Source organism: Chroicocephalus ridibundus, chromosome 4 (genome assembly GCF_963924245.1).
Source record: "Chroicocephalus ridibundus chromosome 4, bChrRid1.1, whole genome shotgun sequence".
Lineage (NCBI taxonomy): Eukaryota > Metazoa > Chordata > Aves > Charadriiformes > Laridae > Chroicocephalus > Chroicocephalus ridibundus.
Genome location: NC_086287.1, coordinates 34609079 through 34624239, shown reverse-complemented (window position 1 = coordinate 34624239; position 15161 = coordinate 34609079). Strand labels below are relative to the sequence as shown.

Genomic DNA, 15161 nt, shown 5'->3' with positions numbered 1-15161 from the left:
CCCCTGACCCATATCCCTCAGGACTGTGAACTCCACCGGTGCGTGATCACTGAAACCCGGGCTGCCTCCAATCTTGAGGTCACCAATTAGCTCACTTACGTTTGTGACCACCAGGTCCAGTAATAGCCTCAGTTCAGTCATGGGATTCGTCATGTGTTTCAGTAATGGCCACTAGGCTGTAGCTTTCTAGCAGCACAGTGGCTTCCAAGTCCTGTTTGTTGCCCATGCTGCATGCATTGGTGTAGAGGCACTTTATCTGGGCTGTCTGCCGTGCCACCTTCTTAGAGGAACATCCCTTAATTCCTTTGAGGTATTTCACTGGTGTGCCTCTCTTGGCTCCTGTTACCTCAGGAGTCACTGTCTCGTCTCCCTAAGGCTTCAAGTATGCTGCACTGTGGCTAGCACATCTCTGAGCAACAGGCTGCAGGCTCTCACTTGCACTCCGTCCCTCTAACTGTTGCCTGTCATCCCACAGCTTGCCACGGGGAAGCCTGATATTGCTCCCCTCCACCATCAAGCCTAGTTTAAAGCTCTGTCAATGAGCACTGCTAGCTTGTGAGCAAAGACCCTCTTGCCCCTCTCAGAAAAGTGAACCACATCTGACACCAGCAAGCCTGGTGCCGTGTAGGCCACCCCATTACTGAAAAACACAAAATTGTGGTGGTAACACCAGCCATGGAGCCATGTATTCATAGACTGGGCTCACCTGTTTCTTCTAGTGTTGCTGCCCGCAACTGGGAGGAGAGCGGAAAAAATAACCTGTGCTTCAGATTGCCTTACCAACTATCCCAAAGCACTGAAGACTCTTTTGATCCCCCTCGGGGGGATGTGTTACAACTTCATCACCACCCACAAGGAAGAGCAGCAATGGGTAATAGTTTGAGGACCATACCAGGCTAGGGAATTTCCAAGTGGTGTCCTTAACCCAGGCCCCAGGGAGGCATCAGACTTCCCTAAAAGGAGGGTCTGGACAGTGTAAAGGACCTTCTGTTCCCCTCAGAAGGGAGTTGCCTACAACTGTAACCCATCTTTTCCTCCTTGTGGAGGTGCTCATGATACAGGGGATTACATGGCTTTTTATTTTCATTTTTTACAGGTATCTGGACACTTTTCTGGATGATAGAGCTTCATGTTCAATGGATCTGTAAGTGGATGTGTTGGATCCATTGTACACATGCCATCTGACTTACCCCTACAAGCATAGACTGCTTTGTCCTCAGAGTCCATATGAACATCAGGGTACATTCACAACAGTGACTGCTCTGACTTTTCGATATTCTGTATACAGTTCTGCATAGGAGAGTTCATGGTCTTAAATGGGTTTGTGTTTTATGAATTGTGGTATTCTCTTCTGAGATGCCTAACTCTTGCTTCCCATTCCTTTTATAAAAAGTCAAGCTGGTCAAACATAGATGTCCTCATGCTTAACAAACTGAAGCCTACTTCCTGTGGTAGATTTCATGTCTTCAAGGTACTTGACCTGATCAGTGTGCCTAAAAGATAACTGAATCATTCTGGCAAAATCTTGCTGTTTGGCACCATGATTATTTATTGATTATTATTTTTTATCATCCCGCATGCAGGTGATGGAGCTTTTTCAACACCCACCTCAAGACAATGACTATGATTCGCAGGAATGATCCCATGTTCACCACCTTCAGATCCAATTACAGCATCCATCTTCTCTCAGTTTAGTTCATTCCCCAGCATAAATGAACAGTGATCTTACATGTATGTATATGATCTGTAAAAAAAAAAAAAAAGAAAAGAAAAAAAAACACCACAAACATTGCCAAGCGCACAATATTTTCCCTTGGAGAAAGGACAAGGCAAGACTATTCACACTAGACTGTACTACCCCTTCTATTCTGAAAACAAGCCTAAGGCCCAAAGCCAATGGCCCTGGTTGTAGTAAGAATTGGTGTTACAAAGCTCAGCATGGTTTAATAACAAATTAACTATGTCATTTTGATATGTTAAAAAAAATAATTATGTTACCATTAACAATACTATGAAAAACATCACCTGAACCTGGGACAGAACAGGAAAAGCAGCATTGGACAGGGAGTAGGTTTCCTCTCAGAGAAGCATCAGTGAGAACTGAAGGGAAAATTATCCCTATCCAAACCACATTTCAGCAAACTTCAACTGTAGCACTTCTTTCACTTAAAGAGCACCAAGACACACTACCCCCTTCACATTTTTAGAAAAGTTGCTTTTAATTTTTTTTCAAATGAAAAAAAAAGATTTATTCCATTTCCTCCCAAAATGCTCGGATGGAGCGGCTCTACTTTGTCTGAAGGGCTAACTTTACTGTTCTGAAAAAAAATAAAACTCAAATCTCTTAAATGAATGGAGTAAAAAGATGCCTCAAAATAGAAGACTGATTGCAATTGTAACTATGTAGAAATTATCGGTCTAAATTAGACTCTCTGATGTAGAGCTATAACCTAAGAAAGCACGTTTTCCCCAAGGAAATGACTGTAGTCATTTACTTACCTGCCAATTTTTTCAGTGTTCTTCCTTCACTCCCTTTTTTTAAAGTTCTGATGTTATTAAAAATTCGGAACATTTTACATTATGAAATAATCAATTAATTGTTGATTTCCCATTATCCTGTGTTTTTTGATGTTTTAAGTAGAAAAAAATTATTTCTTGGTGACATCTGGATGGGAAAAAAAAGGACTATTAATGGGTGAATGAATGTCACTCGGTTGAGGGTAAAACAGATGATCCAATCATTTCTAAACGGACTACTTTCTGTTCTGAGAAAGTGCTAACAGAACTAAATAGAGATGATCGGAAAAATGAAAGAAGAGTACATATTGGATACTTTCGACTTGCCTACAGCACATTGTACTTTTGAATTTACAGCAATTTGTGATAAGCTAGGATCCCTTCACATTAAAAAAAAAAAAAAAGTTAAAATTATCAGTATATTCTAGAAGATACACTGGAAATTTCAACAAATGAGCTGCAGTCAGAAAGAAGTATAGAAAAGCTGTTGATATTAAAGGAAATGGTTCTATAAAAGGTAGAGAAATAGATACGCCAAAAGTGTTCAGGACAGGAAAAAAGTTTGATAGTATATGAGCACTTACAAAATGAAAATGACAGATTCTAGTACGAAAGGGCTAAAATAATTGAGGGCTAAAAAAATTTTAAAAAAAACCCTACTACTGAGTTTAAAGGATTTGTAATAAACGATGTAAGTGCAAAGATTTCACACTTATAACCAATTAATTCAACAGATGCTTTAAAATATTTTATAAATACTTTATTTGTATGTTTATTTGTGTTTTATTTACAGCATAAATTTGCTCATCCCTGTCTATTTGTGGCTAAGGGATCAAAAGCACTGTATGATAGATTATACTCAGTTTAACATACTTCCAGGACACTTGTGCAAGCAGCCATGCTTCCTTCCATCTCTCATGTTCTGTCTCACTGTATATGGTCTACATGGGTAGCCACACTATTTCTGTCCAAGACAGTGACCAAGTTCCAGCCATGGTAGCCGGACCATCTTTGTATTCCGGTCTCAGTGGTCACACAGCTAATGTGGAAGACCATTGTTCAGATGCTCATACTGTCCCTACGGACTTTCCCAAGGCAGACAGTAAAAGTGTCTCTGATGCCACTTTTCCAGCTGATGAATGTGTACTGTCTACCAAACCCAAATTTTGGCTGTTAAACAGCCTTATGCCCAGTTTTCTACAGAGTTCTTGTTAAACGCATTCTGAGTAATCAATCAATACAAAGTATCTATTTTAATGAGACGATCACGGGAACACAAAATCAGTGGTTTCATTCAATAGTAACAAAGTGTAAGAACTGAGATGCTTATGCAACTTTCATTAGGTGTCCTTGTGGCTAAGTTTTGATACTACCATTAATTAGAAAAACACATCTGTTTTTCATAGGATTCTTGGCTGGCCAATACACAGGACAGATAAACCAGTAAGACATCATTGTCTATAAAAGTCTTCTCCTTGGAAACTGTAGCTCAGTGACTGAAGGAAGAGTGGAAAGAAAAGGGAGGATCTATGAGCTAAGGACACTAAATATTGCCATAGAAAATTATAATCTGCCTTTCCTCCAGGCTCAGGAAACAGAAAAATCATACCTTCTCATGTCCCTTGTACGTACAGATAGGCTATTACTACACCTTTTCATGCACTAATATGTACAAAGTATATCTGCGCTGTGCAATGGTGTTTGGTGCAAAGATATACCTTGGGTTCCGGCAGCTCTGCTCTGTAACAGACCCTGCTGACACTCAGCGTACGCTTGCTCTTGCTTTCATATGCTGGCTGCCTTTCCTGGGCTAGTTAGTTCCCTACAAGCTTGCATGTCTTCTTGTGCATAAAGCATGTCTTCTTGTGTCTTCTTATGCATAAAAGGTGTAGAAGAATGCTCACTGTCCCGGTGGCTACAGCACAGGAAGAGGAAGCGATGGTGTCTCTGAAGCTTCAGTGCAGTGGGATATTTCTGACAATCTTTCTAAAGCAAAACCAAGCCTTTCATTAGCAACATTTTGTTGTTCTGGTTTCTTTTATTCTTTCTTTTTTTTTTTAATTAAAATATTACAGCTTGAATCCTATTCAGAACAACAAAGAGTCCAAGGAAAGAATACTTGAATGTTAAGAAATTGTAGGATTTGAGCATCGTTCTTTGTAAGTATTGCTGTACTTCAGAAATATATTTTAATCTAAATCACTTGAAAAACTGTCCACAGTACAGTTAATGGATTGAATTACAAATAATACTGTTCTGACCTTTCTCCATCTAGATGTAGACATTTCACCCTCTAGCAACTGCGGTTTTAAAATTCACTGATGACATATTGTTATTAATAGACAAAAGACCATTGATGATATCCACAGATCTAAAGCTTTTGATTTAATCATCATGTTCCCTTGATTAAAGAAACTGCTATTCTTTGGTCAATTATTCCTGCTATTATCTTGGGTTGATTTTCATGGGCCATTGTAAAAATGTTAGAGAGACAAATTCTAATAAAACTGGTACATTTGTGTGTTATTTCAAAATGTTGATTGACCCTTATTTGTGCAGGAAAAACAAACCATTCAATAAGAAACAGCTCTCTGAATTGCATACAGAGGCCTGGGAATCTCTATTTTGACATAGATCAGTTTGGCAGAACCGATCTATACAATCCTGTATTTCAGCAGAGGTTAATGGTACCTCGGGGCTGCTGTAAATGATGCCAAGTAAATACATTTCTGAAAGAACTATACGTTAGCTGAGAGTTGTTGTGCACTATTTATACTAACAGCATGAGATCTGTGCTATGACTGATTGGCATGGGTCTGCCAGAGAACAGCTTGAGCTTTGTCTCAGGAAAAGGTCTTTCCACTTGGACTAGGCACTATGCAGGAAGCCCTGGATGTGCCTCTACCTCCCAAAGCTCTTAATGCAGCCTCCTAGTGCACCTGAAAGGAGAAGATTTTACTGTCCCTGTATAGCAGCTCAGCTGGGTCGTTCAGGACCAAGAGGCCCTGTTTGAGGAAGTTTTTAATCCTGTGCTGGCCTGTTAGGGTCACCTGTGCAACACAGAAGGAGGTCTGTGCTTGAGCAAGCCTACCAGCTCTCTTTTATTGCCTTAAATAACAGAAGCCAAAGCACAACGACAAAAATCTTGTCTGTGGATTTCAGAAAATTTCTAAAAGCCACCCACGAGACTCTGTCCCCTCTAAGACAGTGACAAAAATCCAAATGATATCAATGAAGCCAGTAGCTTTTCTGTAGTTCCGTGACACTATGCCGAGCAACCTACAGGTTGTAATCCCAGATGAAAGTTACATTTGCATCCTACCTGTTTACGTGAGCCTATCTTCCCATGAAATCTCTGACAGTGCAAATGCATTATTTTTGCCTTGAAAAGCTCAGTAAGGCTTTACAAGCTTACTCACTCACTCTTACTGAGTTAAACTACATCTGATTCAAAAGTCTTGTTCTTCCTGTTACGAACTGACACTCTGCTTCACTTCATGTATCTTGAAAACACCTCTGAATCAAGCGAGTTTAGTCATGTGGATTTATTTAATATAGCGCATGTTTAGAATCCCGCAGCTTTATTTTTGCTGCGTTTGTTCCTACATCCTGCAACAGACCCTATATCATTCCAAAGAGAAATTATTTACTTTCAGTTATACTAAAATATGATCTATAATTATAATTCTACATTAAAGAAGATAACTATACGTATACAAGTTGAGTGGGTGGGTGTGTATGGGCATTGTCCTTGACAAAAGATTCCTGAAGTAGCTGCGTTCTTGCAGATTTCCCTTGGAGATAATCACACCACTTCAGGACATAATAGCCACCAGCTGGAATACAACCTACTTTAAATAAAGATTTTGAAAGAAATATACAGACTTTTGTCCTAATAACAAAATACTCCGTGACCATGAAATGCAAACGCTAACCTGACTTCCTATTTGCCATAATATACGTAGTTATTTTATCGGCTAGCTAGCTTCAGCAGAGGAAAGCGACCTCATCATGAGATTCAGTTACAGGACCATAGAAATTAAAACTGTGAATGAATAACGAGACCATCTAAGATCTCTCGCTCCACAGCTAGGTTACTTCTCAATACATAACTTTGGTAATGCAGACAAACTTTTTCATATTTCCCAGCTAATAAACCCTTTACTGATGTTTTTTCAAGTAGCTTTGCTGTCTAGTAATTTCTAGCCTTTAGAAGGGTTTTAAACACACAGTTTAAATTTTCATGTAATTTATTTCTTCTTTTTTATGAATATGTACCCTAAAACTGCTGACTTAAAAGAATTTCCCTTCTACATATATGAAAGCTGTTACCATGTAGCTGTTTAATCAAACTGGATAGAATCGGCTTCAAAATTAGTCCCAGGTGATTTTTCCCGTTGATCACAGTGGATTATCTCTTCTAGAGCTGGCTTAAAAACTTGAAAGTTTTGCATGCATTTTTCTTTGGTAAATTTGCCACTTGTTTCCCTCTGAAAAACACTTATGCAGGTTAGTAGTGAGTGAAATTCATTATCATATAATGGCAGCTGGTATTATTACAGATTTCTTTCCCCTGTGGCATATGTTTTCAATACTGCTATTTATGATACATCTTGAATGCGCTAACAGATAGTCAAAATCACGCAGCAAGCGTGCAAGGTTCTGAGCCAGACGCAAATTTAAAATAAAGAAAGCATTTCAGTGTCAGTGCCATGATTCAAATGTTCTTTTCTCAGCCAAGACGGACTCATAACTAGCATATTTTGTAACCATGCCTTTAAAAGACATGTTTTTCTCTCACTCCGACTCTATCAAAAATCTTTCTTAGTGGAATTTTCAAAGTACTTGTATGAATTAGGAATACAAGTTCCATTAATTTTCCATTAAAAGGTATTTTGTTTCTGATAGACAATTTGTTTTGGATATTTACTTTTTTTTTTTATTAGTCGTTATACGTATTGCATTATTGATCCGTCTGATTCGTTGTCTGTCAGTCCCCCCACTCCTCATAACTTCCAAAACTGTTGGCCGATTTCAGCCAAAGATAAGAATGAGGTCAAAGCCTTAGAGAGAAATCTCACAGGTTTCATTGAATTTGGTGGCTGGAGAGAGGACACAGAGCCAGACTGATGTCTCATTAGGAATAAAGCATCAGTCACAGCTCAGCAGTTACCTTTTTGATTGACCTCTTGCTATCCAGTCAGCAGGTATTCTGCCAGCATGTCAGTGCAAAAGTAGCTCTGAACTACTGAGAGTGTGTAATGTCTTCTGCACAGCTGAGATCTGCAGACATGAAAGACAGCTGAGGGGACTGGAAAGGGAAGTCTAATGGAGCTGGGCATAAAGCTCAGCACAAACGGACAAAGCTGCTGCAGTGGGGTAAAGGGATGGAGGTAAGAATATCAAACACAAATCCTCAAAAGATCATTTCATTAGCTCTGGTGTTCTCAGAACAATTTGTTTTATTCTTTCTGTTAAGACAACAGAAACCAAAACAAGGAACCATGACAATAAAACGACTCCTCGCTACAATGAATTTTGAACACCAACAGGAACAGAATATTAGCTCAGTATCTACAAGAAAATGCATTCTCTTTTTAGATTGTATAGATTGAACACAGCCAGCTAAGTGATCACACTATAGAATTTTGCAGAGGAGCTTGAAGGAGACACACAGCTACCTGATATTGCAGTTAGTGTGATAGCATCTGAGGAGTCCATCTCAGCACCCTGCTGCACTCAGCACAGTGCATGCACATGGAGAAAAGAAATATTTTCCACTTCCCTTTGATTTTGTTTTCACCCATCTTCTTTTATGTCTCCTCCACCTATACGCAAGGATAATTCCAGGGGCTGAAGAGGAAAACCTCATTCACAGCAAACACCTAAAAAACCCCACTACTGTTAAGACGGTTCCCTGTAACAGCTATTCTGGTGACAAATAGTGGCATAGTTTTTTAGTGGCATAGGGATAAGATGACTGCGTGATGGACCCCAGAGTAGTCCCAGTAGTATTCTGTCAACTTGCTGTCAATTTTCACTCCTTCTCATGCCACCACTGTCAAGCTTGTAAAACCGGATGCTATGTTACTGATGCAGTGAGATCAAGTTGCACTGATATTGCAGAGGTAGGTTGGGGAGTAATTAGAGAACATTGGACCGCTGGGCTCCTGACTGGTACTATCTTGGGCAGGAAATTTATCTCAGAGCAAAACTTAAAAAAAAGATTTGGCTAGTTGCTTGGTTGGCTGGTTTGGAAAAAAAAAAAAAAAGAAAAAGGAAAAGGAAAAAAGAAAAAGTAAAAGGAAAAAGGAAAAGTTAAAATAAGAGAAAAAGGGAAAAAAGTGGGGGAAATAAGGGAAAGGGAGAGGGAGAAAAGTTGGCTTCAGTCCAGAAAATAAAAAAGGAAAACTTAAAACCTTTAGAAATAAGACCCCTTAAAACCCCCCAGGAGTTCATACTACACATTGTTGGCTTCTTTTAATATAGTAAGACATAATACAATCACTCAGTCAAGAAAATATTTTGAGAAATCCTTTTCAAAACTTTTTTTTTTAATTTGGATAAGTATGGGAAAAGTTATCAAAACACCAAAAAATGATAAAACAAGCATCATCCCCCTCCCCCCCAAATGTCATGAGATTGCTTAGAAACAAGTGATTTTCAGAAAACAGCATAATTTGAGTCTTCATTTATGCTTTCTGGGAGCCTGGGAAACCTTTTTACTAGTAAAACATAAACTTCCTTATTTTTTAACATTAGAGTCTCTCTTTGTGAAGAATAGGGAGCTGCTCTTTATGAGACTAGGGACCAGAATTGCAGCTGCACCACCAAGTATCTCCCAGACTTGTGGTGAGGTTGTGAGAAATCCATTCTTGGGAATCTTTCACTGTTGTATTGGTTCACAAATATCTCATTAGCTTCCCTTTGTCCTCTCTGTTTCGAGGATATCAATAATTCAGTAGGAGCCTATACCAGCAAGACATTATTTCCAACCCAAGAGGTTATCAAAGTCAACTGTAGGGGACCAGCCTCCCACTAACCTCCTCCAACCACTGTTGCAATGTACACCGTGAGCACTAACCAGTGCCTTTTCCCCAAAACGGAGGGGTCTAGGCAGTCCCTCCTCCCCTTCAGCCATGGGATAACAGCATGTGCAGCATCGGTACGGGCTGGTACACAGCCTTCTCCTTACCCGATAGAGTGGAGACATTTTGTCCATTTTGTGTCACTTCACCGTTATACGGAAAGAGAAGAAATGGTAGACTGGTTTCAGACAGCGTTGAAAAATCAGCACTGTACAACCTTATTCAAAGCACTTCCCTTAAAAATTTCCCAGGAATTAGAATGTCCCACACTCAATAGAAAATAGCTACAGCTTGGTCATAACTGAGGAGACGCAGCAGAGAACTGTTTGCGATAAAGCAAAAGATCTCTTTTTTTTTCGCTTTTCCTGACCCCTTCCTTTTGTGCTCCGGAGGTTCTTAATGAAAAATGTGCACTCGAAAGATACATATGAGCTTTTTACAGTCTAGCATGAGCAAAGAAGCAGCTATTCATAGAGGCAAATGCCCAGCAGCTTATTTGAAATACTGTTCCTGCTGATAGCAGAGCGGCATTTGGAACAGGGAGTTTGTGTTTTGGACAAAGCATTTTGTACAGTTACTATGTGATATGACAAGAAGAGAATACAAAGAAAAGCAATGAGAGGAAGGCAAGGACAGGGCTGATGGGGTTTCATCAGAATTACTGTAATTACAAAAGTTTTCAGCAGTACAGTGTACGTGGGTGCACAGTTCTTTATTGAATACTTGAAATATATCACCTGCACCCCTGAGAACGTGACAGCAAATTCAGCGCTGGCAGGAAGGTGTGGGGACCTGACGCCATTGCTAGTCAGGCTGTGATGCTCCTCGATCATCACAGTTCTTTCCCCTGCTCTTGAGCGTCGTGTTCCAACTCCCTAAGTGGAGTCAAACCGCCCAAAGTCACTTTCAGAAATGGGTCCACAGCAAAGCAATTAGATCCCAGCAACAGTTTTCTTGGCTCCAGAAAACTTAAAGCTGGGTAGGTGTTTTACCCCTCCCTGGATCTGGACCCAGTTCTCGTAGTCAGGCTTAAAGATGCCACAAAACATTTCCAGAGAACAGTTCTTGATTTTTTTAAAATGTGTTTAGCCAAAGAAACATAATTAAGAAAGCATGTTTGGACTTAATTTAGTTCTTTACTAGATTTCAAGGCAAAGCAAGTAAAAGAGTTTTTCCAAGTCACCCAGAGCAGTAGGGCCAGGGGAGACCATGTTATGACATTCTCATATTTTGATACCGCCCATAAACCTCACAAGAAGGGGCAACTCCATTCACTAAAATTTAGCCCTTTCTTGCTTAAAGAAGCATTTGTTTAAAGGTAACAGAAAGCATTTCACTGCCGTGACTTTATCTGCTTTCTGTTTTTTTAAGTAAGGGACACAGCTTTCGTGTCACAGGTGTGTTGAATTGTCACAGCAGCTAACAAAGGAGTCATCCTTGTCATCAACTCGCTTGATTCTGTCTTTGGTAAGTCCTACAAAAAAGCTAGTAACATGTCAGCGGACTAATGCACCGTGGAATCATTTTTATTTTTTTTAAATAATTATAAGTTCTTAGGTTGTTGGTTTTATTTTTTCTCTGGCCAAGCACTAGGGGTCTTGTATGCTGTTTCCATTAATGTATCTACTTATGCCATGAAATACCACTGAAATCAATGGGACTATTTATGGAGTCATTTGCTATTCAAAGGCCTTGATTCTCTGATTATTTATTCTGGGTTTTCACTAGTGTTACTCTGCTTACTTGAACAGAGTTACTTCTATTTTAGCTGATGCAAAAGAGACTACAGTCAAAGGTGACAGAGTTTGGCGTTAAGTCGCTTTGTAAATAGTATCTTCAAAGTAAGAAAAATAATATCTTTGGATAAGTACAAATCATGGTTTAACAAAAAGTCCAGTCTGGATTTTGCATGTTCAGTGTGATATTCCAAACAAAAATGAATGCTCAAAGGTAGCATTATTTTTGAAGCTCGAACACTCCCTACATGCTTGACAAATAGCATCTGTCTAGAATTAAATCTTGCCTCGCTGATGTCATTAGGAGACCTTAAACAGATATCAGATTTCATCCTGGGGAAACAGGCTTACAAAGGCTTTTGTTAACAAAGTTCTTTATTACACAATGCAGAGGTGCCCAACTCATGGGCCATTCCAGCATATATCAGTTATTTGACTGAGTCCCCAATCTCCTTCCAGCTACTTCCTTTCCCAAGCACCTCAAAGATGTGGATGGAGACCGAGCCGCAGGTGAGACGGGTAACCCTGATAGCTGCAACCTCCTATTTCACAGCCATCCTTACAATTTGGTCCTCTGCCCAAAACACAGGCATCCTGATTGCCTGACAGGTACAAAGCTCATCGCCTTGCAGAGTGGGGTTTGAAAGCTCCCCTTTTTGACATTTCCAAGGCAGATAGGGAGCAGGAAATTATCTACAACTGCCTGTGTATGAGCTACTGCAGGAAACAAAAAGGCTTCTAAGGAGCACCAGACTTATTGTGCCTGCTTTGTACAGGCTCTGCATAAATGTGTGCATACTTTCAGATTTTATGCACATGTGAAGATCAGCTGTCCCGGGCATGCATGGTGGGTGGCATGCTGCGGCAGAAAGAATGGGCTCCACAGTCGTAATTGGTAAGCTTCTGATGAGCTGACTGAGCACAGTACACATCATGTAGCACTTTTCACATTGCCAAGTTAACAGCTATCACCAGAGGTAGAATTTAAACTGCTGGAATAAACAAAGTCAAGGGGAAGTATCTTGCTGAAATGTCACCTCCCACAGAGTTTGTGGAAAGCCATTACTACCGTAAAGATGCATATATGGGATTTCAAAATGTATATTATGCCTTAAAAGATATACTTGAAGAATGCAAAACATACAGCAAGGGCAAACAATTATCTTTCACAGAGTTTAAATAAGATTGCCATTTTTTTATATGTTGGAAACTTCCCGGTAGCTTTCAGATGGTTTATTATTATACAAAGTAATCTGCCTAACCCAACTAAAATAGTTCACTTGAGGAAAAAAAAATGAAGTAATTTGTGGTTATAAACTTTACAGAGGTTTAACTTGTCTGCCTTATCTGAAAGATAGGGCTATAATCTCAGACAGCTACCAGGAGAATTAACTGGCTCACAAATTGGAAGCACTTTATCTAAGTGCCAAGTATACTATGTCAGAGGTAGAGCTGCTCTAGCACTAACCCTGCGCCAAAGTAGCCCCAGAACTGTGGGTCTCAAGAACAAGTATCTCCTCAAGAACAAGTCCCTTCTTTCGAGACTGTAGACATAAAGATCCCTCCAGCTACGATGTTTCTCTTATGGCCTGTCTTCCCTGAGAGAACAGAGGACCCCTCCAGCCAGCCCAGGGGGCTCTGCTGGGCCTTGGAAAGTAAGGTGGACTGAAGGGCAGAGCCAGAAACCGAGCAGCCTGTGCAACATCAGCCCTGTAGGTTCTCTGCGGGGTGCCTAATCCTCAAGTCCTGAGCAGACTGTGCTGCAAAAGGGAGGGCTGTGCTGCATGGAGGGATCTGCAGGGCTGGGATGGTGACCCAGTTGAGTGCTGAGTTTCATCTTTGGTCCTTTTCCCTGTCCTTCAGGGCCAGGGCACAAGGCTAGGGCCCTGAAGCACACTGACAGCTGATACCTCTTGGTGCTGGCAGGGGACCTTGTCTGAGGGGCAGCTCTGACCACAGAACAGGGAGGAAGGCGTTGAAGGCTCTGAATCCAGCTAACACTGTCTGATTTATTGTTCGTGGGCACTGAACAAAGACTAGGTAGCTACGGGAAAGGGCAGCACATTGCTATCCCCAAAAGAGAAAACAGACTGGAGAACGCAGAGGGTTTATAGGCTGATACAAAAACCGCATTTCCAAAAATAACAGCTGTAGGGATTGGTGAGGTGCCCTGTCCTCTCCGGGATTCTTTCACACTTGCCTTGCAGATCCAACAGCGAGGTGCCTTGTCCACGAGAAGTGTCAGCTTTACCTGCGGAGCAGCTAGAGGGGATGGGAGCGAGTGACGAAAGGGATGGTTGCAGAGGGGCGGGCTGCCGGTCGGGGGGTTCCCAGCCCCGCTCTCAGCCCGGAGCAGAGCCCCGGCCCCGGCCCCGGCGCGGCGGGGAAGCACCGGCTGTTCCGCCAGAGCGGGACAAACTGAGCCACCGCGCAACTCGCTGCAGAGGGTTTGCCGGTGACCTTGGCCGTGCCAGGAGTCATTGATTTTCTTGCCCGTTGCTAGCACGGGTCACCCAACCTGTGGCACTGTTGCACACAGTTGCTGGCCATAAAATAAATATCTGGAATATGCGAAATGAAGCAATTCGGAGAAGACCAAGAGCGGGCAATAAGGAAGTGTTACCTTGGTATCAAGCACTATTCTATTTGAAATCCTTGACACACACGGAAAAACTGTATCTTTTTTTTGATTCTCCTTTCCCCAGTCCTTCCCTGTCCCCCTCGCTGAGGTGACACTGAGGTATGCGGCGTATACGATAGGTGCGCGTGAAAGCGCTATTACCAAGACGGTGAAATCCCAGAGCGGCATGTGTTTCCCTGGCATCATTCCCCACCCCACCCCCCCCGCCACCCCTTGCACTGAGAGCTAGCGGGGAGGCAGCCGAAGTGCTGCTAACAAATTGGAGAAGCTAGCAAGCCTCAAAAGGGACAAAGGCAGGGCAGGAAGGGTTAAAAGCAGCCCGCAGCCCTGCGCCGAGGAGAGGAGGCGATACCCAGCGACTCGGGTGGGGAGGGAGGAAAGGGGAGCCCGCAGGACCAGGGGGAGAGCAGGAGAACCCCCCCGGGTTCCTGCCCTCCTGGCTACTTTGCTTTTTGGTTGTTCTTTAGCCCTGATTTGAAGAGAACAAAAAAAAATATTTTTTTTTTTATGAAGGGGGCAGACAAGTAAATGATTATTTTGCTTTTGCTTGATTTGAGGGCTAGAGACTAATCTATTTAGCCCTTTCGTTGGTTTGAGTTAATGTCAGAAGGAAGAAACGCACCCGGGAAAATTAGACAGGAGAAGGATCGCCTTTTGCTAAAAACGTATTTTCGTTACTTTAATTTATTTGTGCTTATTTTTCCCACGTCGGTTCTCCGATTGTAAGGAAATGTACCAAGTGTGAAATAAACGCTTCGACAAAGCAAATAACTGTTATTACTTCTACCCGTCCATAAATAGGGTATAAAAATAATAATTGATCACATTACTTTTCATTCCCCTGCTTCCACTTACTGAAGGACACCGTGCAACGAAACCCGCCGGGAGCGTTGAAGCAAGGCGGCGCGGGTCGGAGCGGGGCCGGCCGGCCCCGAGGCGGTGGTCCTGCCGGAGAGAGGCGATGCGAGACCCCTTCCCCGCAGCAGAGCGCGGGAGGGCTCTCTGAGAAGCGCGCCAACGAAGCAGCCGGTTAGGAAACACGGGGGGCCGGGGAGATGCTCCCCAGGCCGATGGCCAGGTTTGAGCTTACGCCTGGAGGCGCGGGGTGCTGTCGCCCCGGCCTTGAGGACCCCGTTTTTTCCCGAAAGACCCTTGGTCCAGGCGCCATTTGGCAAGGCG

The 15161-nt window shown here is 42.0% G+C and overlaps 1 protein-coding gene across 3 annotated transcripts in view; it reads right to left on the bottom strand.

The window, feature by feature from the left end:
* The window catches only part of LOC134514805 (uncharacterized), a 110936-nt gene that overhangs the window by 84627 nt on the left and 11148 nt on the right, over positions 1–15161 (bottom strand). For 2 of the 3 annotated variants that reach the window (XR_010070822.1, XM_063333087.1), the window contains exon 2: positions 1609–1744. Coding sequence is in view for 2 of the 3 variants with exons in the window: in XM_063333087.1 (XP_063189157.1) it covers positions 1609–1680 (72 nt within the window). In the remaining variant the exon portion in view is untranslated. Of the gene's footprint in view, positions 1–1608; positions 1745–2499; positions 2595–15161 lie in introns of those variants that run through there. The other variant, XM_063333088.1, reaches the window with a different exon arrangement.